General features: G+C 42.5%; 1 protein-coding gene across 2 annotated transcripts in view; it reads left to right on the plus strand.

Moving 5' to 3' along the window:
* Nucleotides 1–7,882: 7,882 nt before the first annotated feature.
* The window catches only part of ST7 (suppression of tumorigenicity 7), a 308,904-nt gene continuing 296,011 nt past the window's right edge, over nt 7,883–20,775 (plus strand). The window contains exon 1 of one of the 2 annotated variants that reach the window (XM_081102061.1): nt 7,883–8,094. In XM_081102061.1, the coding sequence (XP_080958187.1) occupies nt 7,944–8,094 (151 nt within the window). In that variant the 5' untranslated portion in view covers nt 7,883–7,943. The remainder of the gene's footprint in view (nt 8,095–20,775) is intronic. The other variant, XM_081102062.1, reaches the window with a different exon arrangement.

Consider the following 20,775-nt stretch of genomic DNA (forward strand, 5'->3'; position numbering starts at 1 on the left):
TGTTTCTGTCTCTCCCTCTCATTTACACTCTCTAAAAATCATGGAAAAAATATCTTCGGGTGAGGATTAAAAAGAAATCAATAAAATATATTTAAAAATATTTTTAAAAAAGAATAAAGAGAGCCATAACCGGTTTGGCTCAGTGGATAGAGCGTCGGCCTGCGGACTGAAAGGTCCCAGGTTCGATTCCGGTCAAGGGCATGTACCTTGGTTGCAGGCACATCCCCAGTGGGGGGTGTGCAGGAGGCAGCTGGTCGATGTTTCTCTCTCATCGATGTTTCTAACTCTCTATCCCTCTCCCTTCCTCTCTGTAAAAAATCAATAAAATATATTTAAAAAAAAAAAGAATAAAGAGAGAGGTAGTATTGTCACCTCTCATGATTGGTTAGCCTAGGAAACAAAAAAAGAACTTCAAAGGGTTTCTTAATATGTATTTCTGTTCTTTTTTAAAAATGTTTATTTATAATACATCTGTTCTTTGCTCTAAGAATTTATTTTTATTTTATTTTTTATTTTTTATTTTTTTTAGGTTTAAATTGACTACCATAGTCAATTGTATTTTTATTTTTTTTTAATTTTTTTTCTTTTAATTAAATCTTTATTGTTCAGATTATTACATTTGTTCCTCTTCCCCCCCACCCCCCATAACTCCCCTCCTCCCAGTTCCCGCCCCACCCTCTGCCCTCACTCCCCACCCACTGTCCTCATCCATAGGTGCATGATTTTTGTCCAGTCTCTTCCCACATCTCCCACACCCCTTTCCCCCCCAAGAATAGTCAGTCCATCCCCTTTCTATGTCCCTGATTCTATTATAATCAACAGTTCATTCTGTTCATCAGATTATTTATTCACTTGATTCTTAGATTCACTTGTTGATAGATGCATATTTGTTGTTCATAATTTGTATCTTTACCTTTTTCTTCCTCTTCCTCTTCTTAAAGGATACCTTTCAGCATTTCATATAATCCTGGTTTGGTGGTGATGAACTCCTTTAGCTTTTCCTTATCTGTGAAGCTCTTTATCTGACCTTCAATTCTGAATGATAGCTTTGCTGGATAAAGTAATCTTGGTTGTAGGTTCTTGGTATTCATCACTTTGATTATTTCTTGCCACTCCCTTCTGGCCTGCAAAGTTTCTGTTGAGAAATCAGCTGACAGTCGTATGGGCATTCCCTTGTAGGTAACTGAGTTTCTTTCTCTTGCTGTTTTTAAGATTCTCTCTTTATCTTTTGCTCTTGGCATTTTAATTATGATGTGTCTTGGTGTGGTCCTCTTTGGATTCCTTTTGTTTGGGGTTCTCCGCGCTTCTTGGACCTGTAAGTCCATTTCTTTCACCAGGTGGGGGAAGTTTTCTGTCATTATTTCTTCAAATAGGTTTTCAATATCTTGCTCTCTCTCATCTTCTGGCACCCCTATAATTCTGATGTTGGTACGCTTGAAGCTGTCCCAGAGGCTCCTTACGCTATCCTCGCATTTTTGGATTCTTTTTTCATTTTGCTTTTCCAGTTGGGTGTTTTTTGCTTCCTCGCATTTCAAATCATTGACTTGATTCTTGCGCTCCTCTGGTCTGCTGTCGGGAGTCTGTATAATATTTGTTATTTCAGTCCGTGTATGCTTAATTTCTAGGTGATTCCCCAATATAAGATCGAGGGTCTCATTAGTTTTCTTGTAGATCTCATTAAGTTTATCGGCGGCTTCTAAACAGTTCTTGAGAGACCTTAAAAGTGTGGTTCTGAACTCTATATCTTCCATTGACAATTTTGTCCTGTTTCTTTGTCTCCGCATTTTGTTATGCTTCCTTGGTGCACCCCCTAGTGGTCTTTGTGCACGGTCTTATAGTTAAACCTTGATTGCTGTAGCTAATACCAGGGAGGGTTTGACCTCCAGGCCAAGTGGCTATGAGAATCAGCTGTGTCTGCAGTGAGAGAACTTCTGTCCTCTAGGGAGGTGCTAATCTAGCCTTTGCCTGAGGCTATCCGGCAAATGCCTCTGTGCAGGGCTTGGGCGGGACGGGGCGCACAGGATCAACAGGGTGGGCCAGAGAGAGCAGTTATGGTGGCTCTCAGTCCTGTCCCCAGGGGCTCTGCCTCTCTGAGTCCCAGCAACGGCTGCAAACCTTGGAGAGAAAGCTGCACTCGCTCTGACCGAAGCCAGACAGTCCCGCTTCTCCCGTTTGAGTCTGGGTCCCTAAAGACTCGCCTGGATCTGGAGCTCAGAGTCTGCGACTCCCTCCCGATTGAAAACGCCAACTGCGCCCTCCGCCGCCAGCCCGCTCCGCGCACTCCGCACCTCAGAATTTGACTTCAGCACTGCGCCTCCTCTGAGTGTCCGTATGCGTTTCTCTTTCCTCCTAGTTGTAGGACCTCCACTCAGCCAGCATTCCTGTGGTTCTGGGTGATGGCCCTTCCGTTTTCTGGTTTCACTTTTGAAGTAGTTGTTCAAAGCAGCAAACTCCGGCGTTAACCTATGCCGCCATCTTGGTTCTCCAATTGTATTTTTTTCTAAGAATTTATTTTTATTTTTGTTAATCCCTATCCATGAGATTTTTCCATTGATTGTTAGAGAGAGTAGAAGGGAGGGGGAGAGGCAGAGAGAAAGAAACCTCAATGTGTGGATTGGTTGGCTCCTGCACGTGCCCCAACCAGGGCCAGGGATTGAGCCTGCAACCGAGGTACATGCCCTTGACTGGAATCAAACCTGGAACCCTTCATCCTCAGGCCGACACTCTATCCATTGAGCCAAGCCAGCTAGGGCTGCTCTAAGAAATTCTATATTTTTTTTTTAAGTCTTATTCATTTTCCTCTGGTCTTCTCTCTTGGATTGTGTTTCAGCAGAGTAAAAGAGAAGCTACTTTTTTCCAAAGGAATTTTATGTTTTCTTTTCCTTTGAAAATGAAGAACCAGCTTCTAGTGTCTGGAGCAGGTTGTAGGGTGAAGATAGGGTTAGGTTGCCTTTAGATTCTTTACACAAGGCTCTGATTGTTTTAATTTGCATTCTTGCTACCAGAATTATTCTGTATGTCAACAAAGCTTATCTTATTCAAATAATTTTGATTTTTAAAACAAATCAGAGATGCTAAGGAATGTCACTGAGCCTTCGAAAGGCTTTACATAGAAACTAAGGTATCTTTTTGAAGGACTAGAGAACAAAAGTAAATGTGATTACAATTCATCATAAAATTTCTAAGCCTAGTCATTGTGAATCTTTCACTCTAAGATTACAATGTATGTGTATATCAATGATGGAAATGTATTCTTTCTTATACATGCAATATCATTTTGGGGCCCTTCTCCTCAAGTCTTTTGCTATCATCTTTTTAACTACATATGGATTAAAATTCCATCTCTTTAGTACTCTATGAGAAAGTATGTTGCCTTGGAGAAGAAAAGGCAAATTCCTTTCAAACCTGTTTGTCTTCTCTACTGGTTCTCAAAACTAAACCAGGTTAGATTTGTACTTACCGAGGTTTAGGTAATTCACTAAATACAGATAAGCAGTTCGGATGGTATACATGAACATAGGTGTATTGACTAATTCATAAATTCAACCAATGAACGTGGGTGAGATTTTTAAATTTTAAACAAAAACCAAAAAGTCATGCCCTGTCCGGGTGGCTCCATTGGTAAGAGCCTTGTTCCAATGCTGCAGGTTCAATCTCTGGTCAGGGCACATACAAAAATCAACCAATCCGATATAATAAAGAGCAAATATGCAAATTAGACCAAACAGCAGAAAGACCATCCAGACGACCTTCCTGATGAAGCCAGGGCTCCAAGGGCCGACCAGGGCTGTGAGGGCCGAGTCCCTTGCACGAATTTCTTGCATCGGGCCTCTAGTTAATACATAAGTGAGTGGAAAACCAAATCAGTGTTTTTCTTTCTTTCTCTCTCTCATCTTCTCTTTCTAAAATCAATCAATACAAAAAAGAGAGTTCCTTAAAAGCACACACCAAAAAGTCAGAACAGTTACTTTTTGCACTTAAATGTCAGATGAACTCTGAAAATAATTTAAAAAAATAGATTCTTAAACTTATGACAAAGTATAAAACTCAAGACTTTGGAAGCCACTTACAAAACAAGAAACAATTGAGAATTAATTTTAACAAACTTTTAAAGTTCTTCCCTAATATATTGGTTTCTTATTCAGTTATTTTATCAGACTGAGATGTACATTTAATCAAACATATAAACCAGCTTAGGAGTACATTACTTTTACACAATTCCCATAAATTAATGGCCATTTAACTCCTAATATACAATCCACAGGTGGTTACACCTCCAGAAGCAAACTTTCAAGGAAACTCACCATATAATGGAAGAACAAACCTTAACTTTTACCCCTGTAATAAATCCATGTGTAGTATTCTTTGTAAAAGGTAAGGCTTGGAATTTCTTTTGATATAATTGATTTTTCATTCCTTTATACAACACTCAGTATTTATTGAGCATGTCCCATGTGCCAAACCTAGCACTATTTGTACTAGGAGATACAGATGACAAAAATGAGCATTAAAGACCTGCATTTATTAACACAGAGGAAAGATATTGACTAGGAGTTGTGCTAAATATTTTTAGTATGCAATTCATCGAATCTTCCCAACAACCCCATATAGTAGGTACAAGTGTAACCCACTTTACAGGTGAAGACACTGGCTCAGGGGAACTCAGTAATTTGGAAAGAGCACCCAGAGAGTGAATAGCAGGCCCAGGAACAGAGCCCTGCACTGTCTGGCTTCAAGCCTATGCTGTAACAGTCCCCCCGAGCTTTCTGCTGCTGCATCTCAGGGAAGACACAGTGAGCTCTGGGAGCAGGAGAGAGCTGGGCTAGTTCAAGCGCATCTCAAAATAAGCTTTTCTCAGGCAGTTCTGGCAGGGAGAGAAGGTTGGGCAGGAAGTATAGCATAAAGAAGTATCCTACGGGCAGGGCCTGTGAGGCAGGTCCAAAGGTATGAGAGAATGGCATACTTGCCCAAATGCTGGTGGTATGAAGAGTGCCCAGAGTGGGGTATGAGGCTGCATAATTTGGTGGGAGCAGTCTGCAAAGGGCATTGTGTACTATCTACATTTTATCCTTTAGGTAGGCCTTCATGTGGCATAGGAGTAGAGTGGATGGGGCCTTAAAGAATTTTAAGAAGGAAGTGAATGATCAGATGTGTGGTTTTAAAGGTAATTCTGGCAAAGAAGCATGGAAGAAGGTGAATGGGGGTGGGTGGGTGAGGGGGGTTGCTGGTGGTAGTAATGGTGGTGGTAGTGTTGGTTGTGGGGAAACTGGAGGCAGGGAGCACAATGCCTTGTTCTCCTTGAGATGATTAGGCCACGGGAGACCAGAGGCTATCTATATAAAAGCCTACGCGACCGTCTGACCATTTGACCGGTAGCTACGAGGCGAAATGACCACCAGGGGACAGACCCTCAGCATAGGTGCTGCCAGCTACAGTGTCTTGGCAGCTGCGGTTCTCGGGTGACGCACCCGGAACCAGAGAGGAGGGAGCCCAATTCCAGGGTGCATCACCTAAGAATCGCCCTCTCGCAATCTGGGACCCCTCGGGGGATGTCGGAGAGTCGGTTTTGGCCCGGTCCCCGCAGGCCAGGCCGAGGGACCCCACTGGTGCAGGAACGGAGCCTCTAGTCTTAAGATAATAGAGAGATGTGTTAGATCTGAGACAATTTTGATGCCCTAAGACTTAATTCCCACTTAAGTCTCTGCTTTGGTCACTTGGATTAGTGTGTTCAATACCTTAGTGCTTCTATAAGGCCTTTTAAAATCAGATCATCTTCAGTTTTCTCTCTTGACACCAGTCCACATAGAGCCTGCACTCCAACCATACTGAAGCCACTGGAGTTCCCAAGAGATCATGCTTTCTTGCTTCTGTGTCCAAGCACATAGACAGTTTCCGACCCCACCCCCTTCCTTGGCTGCACACCTCTCAGAGGCGATGATGAGTAAGATGGGACTGACCCTCCAGCAGCATCTAGTTGATACTGATATTCAACTGAGTCATATTTATGTTCTTCTTTTGAGATTTACTGACAGCAACAATCCAGGTCCCAGGATGTTCCTTTAAATTCAGTGGAGAATCCTATCACAGGGAATCCGGTGGGTTAGTCATCACACAAAATGGTTCAGGTACTCAAGTTTTTGTTTGTTTGCTTTTTGAACATATGAAGTTCTCAGTTTCTTTTTTAAAAAAATTGATTTTGCCGAAACCGGTTTGGCTCAGTGGATAGAGCGTCGGCCTGCGGACTGAGGGGTCCCAGGTTCGATTCCAGTTAAGGGCATGTACCTGGGTTGCGGGCACATCCCCAGTGGGAGATGTGCAGGAGGCAGCTGATCGATGTTTCTCTCCCATCGATGTTTCTAACTCTCTATCTCTCTCTCTCCCTTCCTCTCTGTAAAAAATCAATAAAATATATTTAAAAAAAAATTACTGATTTTTAGAGAGACAGGAAGGGGGAGAGAACCATCAATTTGCTGTTCCACTTATTTATGCATTCTTTGGTTGATTCTTGTTCGTGCCCTGAATGGGGATTGAACCCACCATCTTGGTTTATGGGGATGACACTCTAAGCAACTGGGCTACCTGGCCAGGGCCTGTACTGATGTTTTATTCTGAGACTCTAGGCATCATTGTTAGATACACAAGCTGTTTGGTACTGTTCTGCCACAAATAATTATAAAATATGTGTGTGTCAATGTCTCTTATCCTTGCCTGTATCTCACTGCTGTAGCAGATCAAGTGTGTGAAGACCAGGAGCTTTGGGGTTGGAATTAGTGAGAATATGAGAGTAGTTCTATTATGCATGCCATGAATAGGTCCTACATGTAAAAGTTAAAGGAGCTTGTTTTATTACGGTGAAAACTATAAGTAGGCAAAACAATATTTATAATAAAATATTCTGCTGAACGCTCAGAATTCTAAAAGTCTTGGCTGTAGATTGGATAACCTGCAATTGCTTTATTACCATCTAATACATAGAAAGTGAAATGAATTATAGACAGAAACAGACTTTAAATGTCCACTTGGTTCAAGACCACATTTTATTTAGCAGTTTATGCTTGACTTCTTGTTTAAAGTAGCCAGTTCAAAATAAGCCAATATTATCCCAGAGAATTGTTTATATCATTAAAAGCGGGCCAAGCATGGTTTGAACTGTGATTGCTCCCCAAATTGGAGGATAAACATTCTTTCAAGACATTTCTTTGGAAAACCCCCATGCTGATTCAAGGAAGACAAAACCAAGGTAAACAGCGTGCACAAGCCAAGTCTTGCTTGAGAGTGACTGCTCTTCAGGCCTACAAACCGGTGACATTTTTTCTAGTGTGTGTGCGTGGGGGGAGTGGTTCTTTCCCGAGGCTCAGAGAAAGAAAGAGTGTGGGGTTCAGGCCCTCATGCCCTGGCATCCATCAGATTGCAACTGAATTCTTGTTTCAGTTTAAGGTAAACTGCTCCATGCCTTTGTGCCTCAGTTTACCTCTCTGTATAATGGGAGTTACTGGAGGATCACATTAGATTATACAGACCTTGCAATTGAATTCTTGTTTCAGTTTAAGGTACCATGCCTTTGTGCCTCAGTTTACCTCTCTGTATAATGGGAGTGACCGGAGGATCGCATTAGGTTATACAGACCTTACAGTGGGGCCTGGCCTGCAGGAAGCCCTCCGCACTTGCTGTGCTTAGTCCCGAGTGCCCCTGGGCCGCCTTTCTAAATATAAGTCTAATAAAAATAAACGGCGTGGACCCGGAGGGGCAGGGCCACGTGACCGCTCCCGAGCCGCTCGCAGGGCCTCCGAGAGCCGGCGGGCGGCTGGGCGGGCGGCGGGCGCGCGGCTCCGGGCGGCGGGCTGGGGGCGCTCCGGGCGGCGGCGGCGGCGCGAGCGGCGCCTCGGCCGGTGAATCATCCGACAGACACCGGGAGCGCGGCCGCCGCGCAGCGCCGCGGGAAGATGGCCGAGGCGGGCGCGGGCTTTCTGGAGCAGCTCAAGTCCTGCGTCGTGTGGTCCTGGACGTACCTCTGGACCGTGTGGTTCTTCCTCGTGCTCTTCCTGGTCTACATCCTGCGGGTGCCCTTGAAGCTCAACGACAACTGGAGCTCAGGTCAGGCCGCCCGCGCCGCCGGGCCTCCCCACCGGAAAGTTAGTGCAACTCGCGCGGGGCCGCGGGCCGGCCGGGCGGGCGGGGGCGGGGGCGGGGGCGGGCGCGCGCGGGGCCGGATCCGCCGCCGGGGCCACCTGCTGGGGGCGCCGCGCCTCGGGCGGCCGCCGGCCCGCGGGCCGTTTGCGAACGGCCGGCCGCCCCCCCGGCCCCGCGACGAGGAGGCGCCGCGCACACGCCGCGAGGCGGGCCCGGCCGCGGCGACGGCACCGCGGCCCGAACCGGCCGCCCTCCCGGGTGCTCGTGGGCGGGCGACGGAGGAGGACGGGGCTGGGGGCGAGGGGGCCCGCGAGCGACCCCGCGGGGTCCGGCCTGGCCCCGCGTCCTTCCTCGCCCCTCCGGCCGCGGGTGCTGGACGTGCGCGCGGCGGGCGGGCGAGGCGTCTGTCCCCGCCGGCGGGCTCGGCGGCCGCGGGCGCCCCCTGGGGTGCTGACCGGGGGGGGGGGCGGGGGGGCGCCCGGCAGCGAAGGCTCCGAGAGGGACCGTCCCGGAGGCGCGCCCTGACCCGCCCGCGTTCGGGCCCTGGGGGTGGGGTGGGCGGGGCGTCGCTCTGACCCGGGCCCGTGAGGGGTCCCCGCAGGTGTTGCTCGGGGTCGGGGTGCCGGTCGGGGTGCCCGCCGGAAGAGCGAAGGGGGAGAAGAGGCGCGAGCGCAGGGCGGAGGACGCTGGTCGGTGACCCGCTCCCCGCCCCCCGGCGCCTGCACGCGGCCCCGGGACCCGGTCGGGCCCGCAGGTCTCAGCCGCGGCCGCGAGTGCGCGAAGCTATGAGATGGGAATGAACCGAGTCCGCAAAAAGCCGCGAAGAACACTCACCAGCTCCAGGGACGGTGCAGAAACAAAGTGTATTCTGCAGGGAGGGTGAGGTCTGGAAATAGTTGTGGGACTAGATATATTTTGTATTTTTTTTTAAAATATATTTTTATTGATTTCAGGGAGGAAGGGAGAGGGAAAGAGAGAAACATCAATGATGAGAGCGGGCCACCGATTGGCTGCCTCCTGCACCCCCCCCCACCCCCACCGTGGACCGAGCCCACAACCCAGGCATGTGCCCCCAACTGGCATCAAACTCAGGACCCTCCAGTCCGCAGGCTGACGCTCTATCCACTGAGCCAAACCAGCCAGGGCTATATTTTTTTTTTAATATTTCACAGTACTTTGGGAACTTCTTACAGTCCTGAATATATGTATATGCCATGTCTATGTCTACGTCTGTGTATATATTTCCTACCTAGTGTGTGATTGACATGCTCGGAGTCCAGGTCTGGAAATGCATTTATTTTCCCGTGTGGTGCTCACTGCACTGACACAGCTGTTTGCATACTTGAGATCATGTCCTTACTCACTGAGCTCGTGCTGTGCTTTTCAGTAGAAACCTCAGACATCTTCAGCACTCGAACTCATGCTCGTATTTACATGGTTTCATAGTGTCCCCTGGGTGAGTACCCCTGCCAAGCAGATAGGGTTCTGCACCCTGGAGTCACTTACCGCTTCAATAGTCACTGCTCAGGCCTTGGATTCAGTCATCCCATGGACCATGGCTTTCGGGCTTTTCATGTTAGAGTGGCTGCTTGTCACAGTACTGTCTTCCTTGCTTTATGTGAGTACATCTATAAGATACTTTTGGTCCCAAAGTCCTGTAATTTTAAGAAGTTGCTTGAATATATGTAGTAAGGGAATCATATTTATTGGTAAGTGGGTCTTATTTTTTTCTCCCAAAAGAGTCATTGTAGGATTTTAAAAATGTGAATGTTTCTCATTTAAAATTTATATTTCAGAACACACATTTGTGTACTATATTTTCTTAAAGTAGGTTAAGTAGTCATCCATATGTGTATATGTGTTCATGTGCCCACAAAATGCTATAATACTAGTGATGATGAACCTTTTGAGCTCGGCGTGTCAGCATTTTGAAAAACCCTAACTTAACTCTGGTGCCGTGTCACATATAGAAATTTTTTGATATTTGCAACCATAGTAAAGCAAAGATTTATATTTTTGATATTTATTTTATATATTTAAATGCCATTTAACAAAGAAAAATTCAACCAAAAAAATGAGTTCGTGTGTCACCTCTGACACGCCTGTCATAGGTTCGCCATCACTGCTATATACCAATACTTTATGCAGAACAGGCAAAAAAGCAAAAAGTACATGTGGGGAATGTGTGTAGTCTTTTAAAGAAGAAATTACTAGTATTAGGGCTTCTCACAGCAACTTTAATCTAGCTTTTTTCACAAATACCTTTGTTAATTTGAATAGGTTCATTTCTCATTTGAGCTTATAAGAGAAAATCCGAAGATGAATAGGCCACCTGGGTTGAATCTCATCAGCTACACGATAGAGGGAGACTGAGGCAGTTTTCCACAGTTTGGTTTTATGCACATAAAGCGAGGTAAAAGGAGAAGCACCCTGAGAGCATTTAGTCATAAAGCGAGGTAAAAGGAGAAGCACCCTGAGAGCAGCTACCTCTGCTGTTTCTGGGGGAAGAAGTGGGAGAGGCAGACACTGAAACCTCCCATGGTGGAACTTAGTTCTTGCAGGGAGATCTAAGGGGTTCTTGTGGGACTCATTTTGCGGTTCCTAAGCCCTGTGGTGCTAGCTCTTCCTGTGAGGTGAAGGCAGGTGTCCCTGGAGAGCAACTGAGTCTGAAGCTGCTTTTAGGGCAGTGGTTCTCAACCTTCCTAATGCTGCGACCCTTTAATACAGTTCCTCATGTTGTGGTGACCCCCAACCATAAAATTATTTTCGTTGCTACTTCATAACTGTAATGTTGCTACTGTTATGAATCGCAATGTAAATATCTGATATGCAGGATGTATTTTCATTGTTACAAATTGAACATAATTAAAGCATTGTGATGAATCACAAAAACAATATGTAATTATATATGTGTTTTCCGATGGTCTTAGGCGACCCCTGTGAAAGGGTCGTTCAACCCCCAAAGGGGTCGCGACCCACAGGTTGAGAACCGCTGTTTTAGGGAGTTGTGGGTGGTTGGGGCGGGCCTTCCTCCTCAGGAAAGCTGAGGACGCGCTGCAGGGAGGGCAGTCCCGGAGCCGGGGCTCCCAGGACACAGACCCAGCTCTGCCCTTGTCGGCCAGTGGACTCTGGTAAAAATGTTCCTGAGTTGTCCTGGAAATCTACATGGCTTGTTTTTCTCCGTATCTTGATTACGGATGGCATCTCTAATATTTCTGGCCTCATTTGATCCTATTTTGTGGTAAATATGCTAAACCCATGAAAATTTTCTTGAATGCCTCCTATGCATAGGGCACTGCGACAGGTTATGATGGGAAAGATTACGCAAGTTTGTAAAACTCAGGTTAAATAAAGAGTTTACAACGTGGGTACAACGTCTCATAATGCAAAGTGGAGCAGGGCAAGGCCGTGGGGGCTTCTTTTGGACTGAGTCTTGGGGGATGGGGAGAATTCCACAGTTGTGAGTTGGGGACACAGAGGATGGGCCTCCCAAACAAAGGCACGAATATGTGAAAGGGCAGGTAGGATTCAGAGAACTGGGAATCCTCTGGCATTTAAAACGGTAAAGGAAAGGACTTTATTGAACAATGATCCCTTTGCAGTTCTCCCATCATGTTCTTTTCATGCTGTGCCTTAGTTTCATTGTTCTCCTTCTCTACTTCCACTGCCTGGATTTGCTTGCCCTTCATTGCACCGAGCTGCCATTTAGGGTAGGGATAGAGTACAAACAATTCCACAGGCCACACGGAGAAAACTCCAGTTAGGCAACCAAACCTAATAATGAAAAGTGACTTTGAAGAAGGAAAGTGGAAAAAGCAAACATTAGAAATAGCATGTACTGGTTAGCTTTGATAATTGCTTTTTTGATTATCTGCCCTTGAGTTGGATAAGAGAGTGTTAAAATAGTTTTATGATTTACTGAAAATACAATGAACTTTTAATATGATTTAAAAAACCCTCTGAATTATATAATTGTCACTTTTCAAGTGAATTAACATCCTAAAACAGTGCTTTTCCAGAAGGACAGAAAATTAATAAATAGGAGTAGCCATGCAGGATATAATATATTCAAGAAAAACAGTAGAATAGATTAGTTTAAAAATAGTGCTATAATTTACTTTATACTGTGATGTTGATATCACTTTCTCATCTACCTTATGTTCTGAGATTTTAGATGTTGCATTTAAAACATTGCCATTTTTGTACCACACAAGTGATTTTTCAATTCTTTCTCTGTTTCCTGGAAAGCAAGGTTTCAAAGATCTTTGAAATTGTATTTCATTGCTTTTGGAAAACAAATGTAATGGTCTCATCTAAACTTAGTGTTGTTTATATTATAAAACGTGTGTGTGTGTGATTTAAGGTGATAAATACAGATGCAAAATTCTCATTACTGAACTGAAATGATACATAACTTCAGGTACAGCTAGTTTTGAGTATTTTCATACTGGAAATAGTTGCTCTAAATTTAATTAACACTGGCCTTATCTGGAGGGCCTGCTTTCAGTTTACCTACTTCTTTTGCCCCTGCTGTGCCTGTTTAAAATCTTCTTCCATCTGTAAATCCCACCAATCCTTCAAGGACTACCTTGCATGCTGCCTTCTGATTGTTTCAATTGAAAGAAATATTTCTTCCAACTTTTACAGTGCATGTTCTGAGAGGCATGTTGGCTCTTTTTACCTTGCACTGTGTATCAGTATTTTTACCTTGCAATGTGTGTCCGTGTTTGTGTGAGGTATCTCTCTTTCTGTAAATGTGCTTCATGGCTTCTACTAGACTCGTTCTTCGTTTCCCAGTACAATTCCTTGTACATAGTAGCTTCTTATGACTCACTCTGTAAATGAATCTTCAAATTATTGTGTACCCAGTGAGTTGGGATAGGAACAGTGGAATTGATTCAGATGTGCATCTTCTGAATTTCCAGTTTTAGATGGATGTCTAAAGCTGTCACAAAAACTTAACAAATTTTCCTGATAGGTCATGTGCATCTAATTCATGGTAATCCAGTGTATGAACACGTACAAGGACAGTTTCCTGATTAATGTCAGCTTTGAGTTGAGGCTATATCCTAGACATCTTAGTTGCTCTTATTTCTGGAGACGTTTTTCTCGGCCATTAATGAAGCAACCTGAATGATGCTTTTTCTCTCTCTCAGTTTCCATACATGTACAATGCTAGCTTTGCATTCCTTAAGGTTCTTTCTGGCTATAGGATTCTGTTTCACTGTCTTGGGATAAATTTCATTGAGTACAGGGTATAGAACCAAGCAAATACGTAGACTTAATATGTTTTTTTCCAGTTTGGATTCTTAATTCTTAGTGAAGACAACTCCAGATTTCATGTGGCTCCCTTCAGTGGCTTTGCATCTCAAAAATAAAATCCAAATATATTACCCTGGCTTACAAAGTCTGAGGATCTGACCCCTTTCCACCCCTTCTATCTGAATTTCTACCATTCTTCATCGAGGTCACTACCCTCCAGACATGTTATAATTTCTCTCTCATTCTTAATCACATTTGCATGGCCTTAATGGCTTTTACCAGGTACACTATCTGTTCCCTCCACCAGAAACCTTTTCTACTTGATTTTTGCATGATAGTCTTCTTAGTAATCACATCTCTGCTTAAATACATTATCTTCTATCAAGGGGTTCTTCTTCATGATCCAATTTAAAATGACCATCTAGTCATTGTAGTATCACCTGATTTGAATTCTCTGCTTAGCACTGAGCATGGTTTGGTATAGTTCTTGTTTATTTATTTATTGTAGGGGTCAGATGATCATACTTTGTAAGCCAGGATAATAGTTGTCCCATGTGACTGTAAACTCATTGAGAATAGGGACTTCATTTATCTTGCTTTGTCTTACTGTGTATTCCCAGGATCTTGAACAGTGAGTATTTGGGCCTAACACATACTCAGTATGTATTTGTTGAATGAATGAAAAACTGTGTCACTTGGTTGTAGTGACTCAGCAGTAATATTGCCATTTATCGTATACCTGGTTGTTCTAGTCCGTTTCACTGACTCTAGACTGTGTTCATTCACTGGTTAATTTATTCATCCACTGGTTTGCTTATTCACTCATTTGGAAAAGCATGTACCTGTAAAATTAACCCCTAGAGTGCCAGGGAGCGCAATCGTGCTCCTGTCTTTCGCCAAAAGTGCCGGGAGCGCTATCAAAGCTTCGAAATGGCGTCCAGTTCTAAGTCTGCTTTTATTAGTGATAATGATATTGCTAAATATGTCAATCTAGTAAAGGTTTCCTTAAGTTTTTGAATATGTAACTTCATTTACTTGCGATTCATAATTTTTTTCCTAAACTGCTGTAAAATCAGCAAAAATGCCTTGGCAATTTTGGCATAGTTCCTAGGATATTGGTTGGCACTCAAAGGGTTAAAGTTTCATCACTCCTGTCGATTATTATTGGGACACACATCTCATGTCAGTTGTATTCCTCCCAGTTCCTGTACTTGTTTTCTGTGCTGAACAATTAATATCCCCTAATATACTGCCAAGTTCACTAATGCTTCCAAGTATATTTTGCTTCCTCTGAGCAAGAATCATGCCTGGTTGAAATTAGATCTTAAAAATAAGATCCAACTTGGCTGGCATGGCTCAGTGGTTGAGGGTTGACCTATGAACCAGGAGGTCACGGTTCCATTCCCACTCAGGGCACATGCCTGGGTTGCAGGTTCCATCCCCAGTGTGGGGTGTGCAGGAGGAAGCCAATTCTCTCTCATCATTGATGTTTCTATCCCTCTCTCTCTCTCTCCCTTCCTCTCTGAAATACACACACACACACACACACACACACACACATATATGTATATATACATACATACAGTGGGGCCTTGACTTACGAGTTTAATTCGTTCCGAGACCGAGCTCGTTAACTCAAATTACTCTGTCAACTCAATGCAAAAAATCGGCCAAGAGACAGCTGGTATCTCAAAAAACTCGTTAGTCAGGACACTCGTAAGTCAAGGCCCCACTGTGTGTGTGTGTGTGTGTGTGTGTGTGTGTGTGTGTGTGTGTATGAAGATCCAGTGTAAATATGTAGATTGGAACTAGGAGGGGATGAAGAATTAACATTTATTGAATTCTTACATGAGCCAGGCACTGTGCTATCTGCTTTTGTTAGGCTCCCACAGTCTGTTTATATCCCATATAAACAACTATATAGCTGATAGTTTCTTTGTACCCGTGGAATGAAAATTGTTCAAAGCAAAACTATTACTGTTATAATACTAGTTGTCCTATTAAATGAAGCAATACAAGTGAACACATTAAAACATGTATTTAAATGAGAAAGCAGCTTAATTTATTAATGAGAATGAGAACTTGGTGGAGATTTTTGGGAGACTATTTCCTTAGTACACCCAGAAGAGCTTGAGCGTGGGCATTATGACTTTTTCATTTCTTGTATTTCTATCATATGCTCATTGCTCAGTGATGATAAATGAAAAGAGGGATGCGTGGATTACTTCGGGCGTTTGTAAGGCTTTCCCAGATTGATAGCACTGGTGGTCCTACTTTACTTCACCACCTAGCAGTGGTTCTCAACCTTCCTAATGCCACGGCCCTTTAATACAGCTCCTCATGTTGTGGTGACCCCCAACCATAACATTACTTTCGTTGCTACTTCATAACTGTAATTTTGCTGCTGTTATGAATCGTCATGTAAATATCTGATATGCAGGGTGTATTTTCATTGTTCGTGACCCACAGCTTGAGAACCGCTGACAGGGTTTTCTTTCCCTGGATCGGAGGGTTATTGTTACTGCTCAGCTCTCAGGGCTGGGCTGATTATTTGGTTCACAGCTGAAACTGAGAGAGATAAAAGGATACTTCTGAGGTAGCTGGGCGAGAGGCTGAAGGAAAAGGTGGGAAAAGGTGTTCCTGTGTATTCAGAGGAGAAGTTCTGAACGGAAAAACACTGTGGGGAAGAAGGGACGGTGTGGTCTAAGTGTGACTGGTCAGGAGGGTCAGGACAGCTTAGTGATTGTCTAGGTGTGGGACTGGCATGGCATTGATAGGAAGCGTACGACTGGACAAATATTACTTGAGGCGTGTTCATGCTTCTTAAATAAACTGCAGTGGCCACCACCCTTGGGCATTCTGTGAGTATTTGTGTGGTACAGATAGTTGGTTTTCCAGCTTGGTGAATAATGGCTGCCTTGACTGGAATGCGACTTCATAGGAGATGGTAAAGTGAATCAGACAGTCCTTTGTAGACTGTAAACTATTTAAATCCAAGGCATTTTAATAGCTTGTTTCTGTAGAAGTTTGTATTCGAAGGGCTTTGTCGGCCACCGTGAAATGACAGGTTAAAATACATGGGATTTCATTTATCCTGGATAGTCTTCCTAAAGAATAAAAAAAAAAAAAAAAAGGCACTGAACAGGATAATGGATTGTTTGTAACCATACTACTGACCATTTGTTTGTCGTAAATATGAATTACTATCTCCCAACATCCTTATTCTATTTGCAATGTCATTGTAAAGATAGCTATAAAGGGTTTTGAGTTTCCCGGAAGAGAGAGAATATGTAATGAAATTCATTTTTGATATTACAGTGGAGCAGGACAGTTGCCTGTGTATTACTGTTACCAATCCTTCAAATATAGCAGGCATTTCTGCACTACCAACTGCGCTAAAATTAGAAACTGACAGGCCCAGTTAGTTCTAGCAGTTTTTCGTATTAGCTGTGTCTGTGGCCAGAGGAGTCACTGTTTAATTGCAATTACTAAATATCTCAGCAAAATAAGGCAGCATTTATCTGAGAGAGCATTTTTTTCTCCCTCTGAATTTTAGGAAACTGAAAATATATTAGTTAGAAGCATAGTTTTTGTTCCTTAAGTTGACCTCCAAATCTAAGCACAGAATTTTGGTTAAGTGTCAGTCTTTATGAAATTTTGAGCAAGCCTGTAGAGGATTTTAAAGGAATCTCTTAGGTGAGTGAGGAAGGGAGTCTTATTTATTTAAAATAAAAAAGCTTAACAGTGTAAAATAGTACAATCACTTAACATTCTCAGACTATAGTCGTTAAAAAAAAAGAAGTGGCTTTTAAAAATAAGCAGTTTGAATTTATGTGTGATCTAGAGTTAGTGTTTCGTGGTTTTGAAGTCAGTTGTAATAACATTCTAACGTGTTATTTGATTAGCAGTAGCTAATAGAATGCTCACAGTTCTTCCCTCTGTTAAGTTTTTCCAGTTTCTAGTTTCTTCTTGGGAATAAGAGAATGAAATTTACTTTTTTTACAAATGATCTTTTTCCTTTATTTGATAGGTACTGTTTATTAAGCATTATTAATAGAATTAATAAAGTAATGCTCTTCAGGTGTTTATCAATTTATTACATCCACTTGACTCAATTGGTTTTCTTTCTGTGACATATATTTACTAGTAGATTCCTATAATGTCACAATGTAAGACCTGGTATGATCTGGTTTGTACCTTTCCTTAGGACTCTGTTGGAGTGGGAGGATACTTCCTTCCTTATTTATATATATTATTTAAAATAAAGCACAACAAATTATACTTTTCTCAGTTCAGGCTCAAAGTACTTGAAATTATGGGTTAAAGAGAAAATTTTTTTCCAAACTTATTTGCCTATTTTAGCAAAGAGAGTGCTTTAAATTGTTACATTTGAGAGATGAAGTATGAGAAGCTAAATTGTAGTTTTTAAATATTAGAAACTTGCTTCTCAATTGTTTTTTCTCTAAACTGGAAATTGTATATATGTATTATCATTCGGTAAGTCTGAAATTGTAATACAAAAAATCTAATAGCAGCCTGGCCGATATGCCTCAGTGGTTGAGTACCGACCAATGAACCAGGAGGACATGGTTCAATTCCTGGTCAGGCATATGCCTGGGTTGCAGGCTCAATCACCAGTAGGGGGCATGCTTCTCATCATTGATGTTTCTATCTTTTTCTCTCCCTTCCTTTCCCTGAAATCAATAGAAAGTATATCAACAGCAACAAAAAAATCTAAAAGCAAATCCAATTAGTTGGAGAAGACCATTCTAAGAATAAACTCCTCCCCCCCCCCCCCCCCCATTATTTGAACAAACATTTTCTTGGAGGGAGATACAGAAGCGATAACAACATAATATCACTTACGTTTGAGCAAAGATGCAGACATTAATTAGTTTTGACTATAAAAGTATTCCTAAAAATGTTTGAATTTTGCATGAATAGTTATTTTTCACCAGAGGCTTGGTGCACGAAATTCGTACATAGGTAGGGTACCTAGGCCTGGCTGGTGATCAGGGGCCTTTCTTCTGGCTGCTGGCTGGGGCCTTCCTTTCCCTGGCTGCTGGCTGGGGCCTTCTTTTGTTCCACACTGCCCCTGGTGGACAGCGCATGTCATAGTGAGCAGTCGAACTCCCTGTTGGTCAAACTCTCCAGGGGACAATTTGCATATTAGCCTTTTGTTACATAGGATTGCTTGCCTACAGAAAATAATGTAACAATATCTGATAGTTTTTTAAAAACAAAGGAATTATAGCCCTAACTGATTTGGCTTGGTGGATAGAGTGTCGGCCTACAGACTGAAAGGTCCCAGGTTAGATTCTGATCAAGGGCATGTACCTTGGTTGTGGGCACATCCCCAGTAGGAGGTGTGCAAGGAAGCAGCTGATCAGTGTTTCTCTCTCATCGATGTTTGTAATTCTCTATCCCTCCTTTACTCTGTAAAAAATCAATAAGATATATTTAAAAAACAACAATAAAGGAATTATAATTCTTTTTTATTTATTAAAACATTTTTTACCATATACAAAATAAATCTATTACCAGATTGTAGATACAAAATAATTGGCCATTTACATGCAATAAACACTAATATTTCAAGAAAAATGATTTTAAATATAATATTACTTGCAACAGACATTAATATTTCAAGGAAAAAAGATTTTAAATATAATATTACCAAAACTGCACTAACATAGTATAATATCACAAAAGTTGTAGGAAATATTAAAAATCTGCAAATAACAGGATTACTTCTGTTATATTCTTTTTTTTTTTTTTATTTTTATTTTTATTTTATTTTATTTTATTTTATTTTATTTTTTTTTATTGCTTAAAGTATTACAACGGGTATTACATATGTGTCCATTTTATCCCCCCGCCCTAGACAGTCCCCTAGCCTCCCCTATCCCCCAGTGTCTCATGTCCATTGGTTATGCTTATATGCATGCATACAAGTCCTTTAGTTGATCTCTTACCCCCCTACCTCCTGCCCCCCAACCCTCCCCGGCCTTCCTGCTGCAGTTTGACAATCTGTTTGAGGCTGCTCTGCCTCTGTATCTATTATTGTTCAAAAGTTTATAATGGTCTCTATTATCCATGAATGAGTGAGATCATGTGGTATTTTTCCTTCATTGACTGGCTTATTTCACTTAGCATAATGCTCTCCAGTTCCATCCATGACGTTGCAAATGGTAAGAGTTCCTTCCTTTTTAGAGCAGCATAGTATTCCATCGTGTAGATGTACCACAGTTTTCTAATCCATTCATCTACTGATGGGCACTTAGGCTGTTTCCAGATCTTAGCTATGGTGAATTGTGCTGCTATGAACATAGGGGTGCATATATCCTTTCTGATTGGTGTTTCTGGTTTCTTGGGATATATTCCTAGAAGTGGGATCACAGGGTCAAATGGGAGTTCCATTTTCAGTTTTTTAAGGAAACTCCATACTGTCTTCCATAGTGGCTGCACCAGTCTGCATTCCCACCAGCAGTGCACAAGTGATCCTTTTTCTCCACATCCTCTCCAGCACTTGTCGTTTGTTGATTTGTTGATGATAGCCAGTCTGACAGGTGTGAGATGATACCTCATTGTTGTTTTGATTTGCATCTCTCGGATGATTAGTGACTTTGAGCATGTTTTCATATGTCTCTTGGCTTTCTGAATGTCCTCTTTTGAAAGGTGTCTATTTAGGTCCTTTGCCCACTTTTTGATTGGATTGTTTATCTTCCTTTTGTTGAGTTGTATGAGTTCCCTATAAATTTTGGAGATTAGGCCCTTATCAGATATGACATTGGCAAATATGTTTTCCCACACAGTGGGTTTTCTTGTTGTTTTGTTGATGGTTTCTTTTGCTGTGCAGAAGCTTTTTATTTTGATGAAGTCCCATTTGTTTATTTTCTCTTTAGTTTCAAGTGCCCTAGGAGCTGTGTCAGTGAAGAAATTGCTTCGGCATATGTCTGAGATTTTGTTGCCTTTGGATTCTTCTAGAATTTTTATGGTTTCCTGTCGTACATTTAAGTCCTTTATCCATTTTTAGTTTATTTTTGTGTATGGTGTAAGTTGGTGGTCTAGTTTCATTTTCTTGCATATATCTGTCCAATTTTCCCAACACCATTTATTGAAGAGACTATCTTGGCTCCATTGTATGTTCTTGCCTCCTTTGTCAAATATTAATTGAGCATATTGGTTCGGGCCGATTTCTGGGCTCTCTATTCTATTCCATTGATCTAAGATATTTTTTCTCTGGCTCTGTTTTTATTCATCAGTTTATGTTCATTATATTCCACAAATGAGTGAGATCATGTGATAAATATTTTTCTCTGACTGGCTTATTTCTCTTAGCATAATGCTCTCCATGTCCATCCATGCTGTTGTGAATGGTAA

Source organism: Myotis nattereri, assembly GCF_964212035.1.
Source record: "Myotis nattereri genome assembly, chromosome: 11".
NCBI lineage: Eukaryota > Metazoa > Chordata > Mammalia > Chiroptera > Vespertilionidae > Myotis > Myotis nattereri.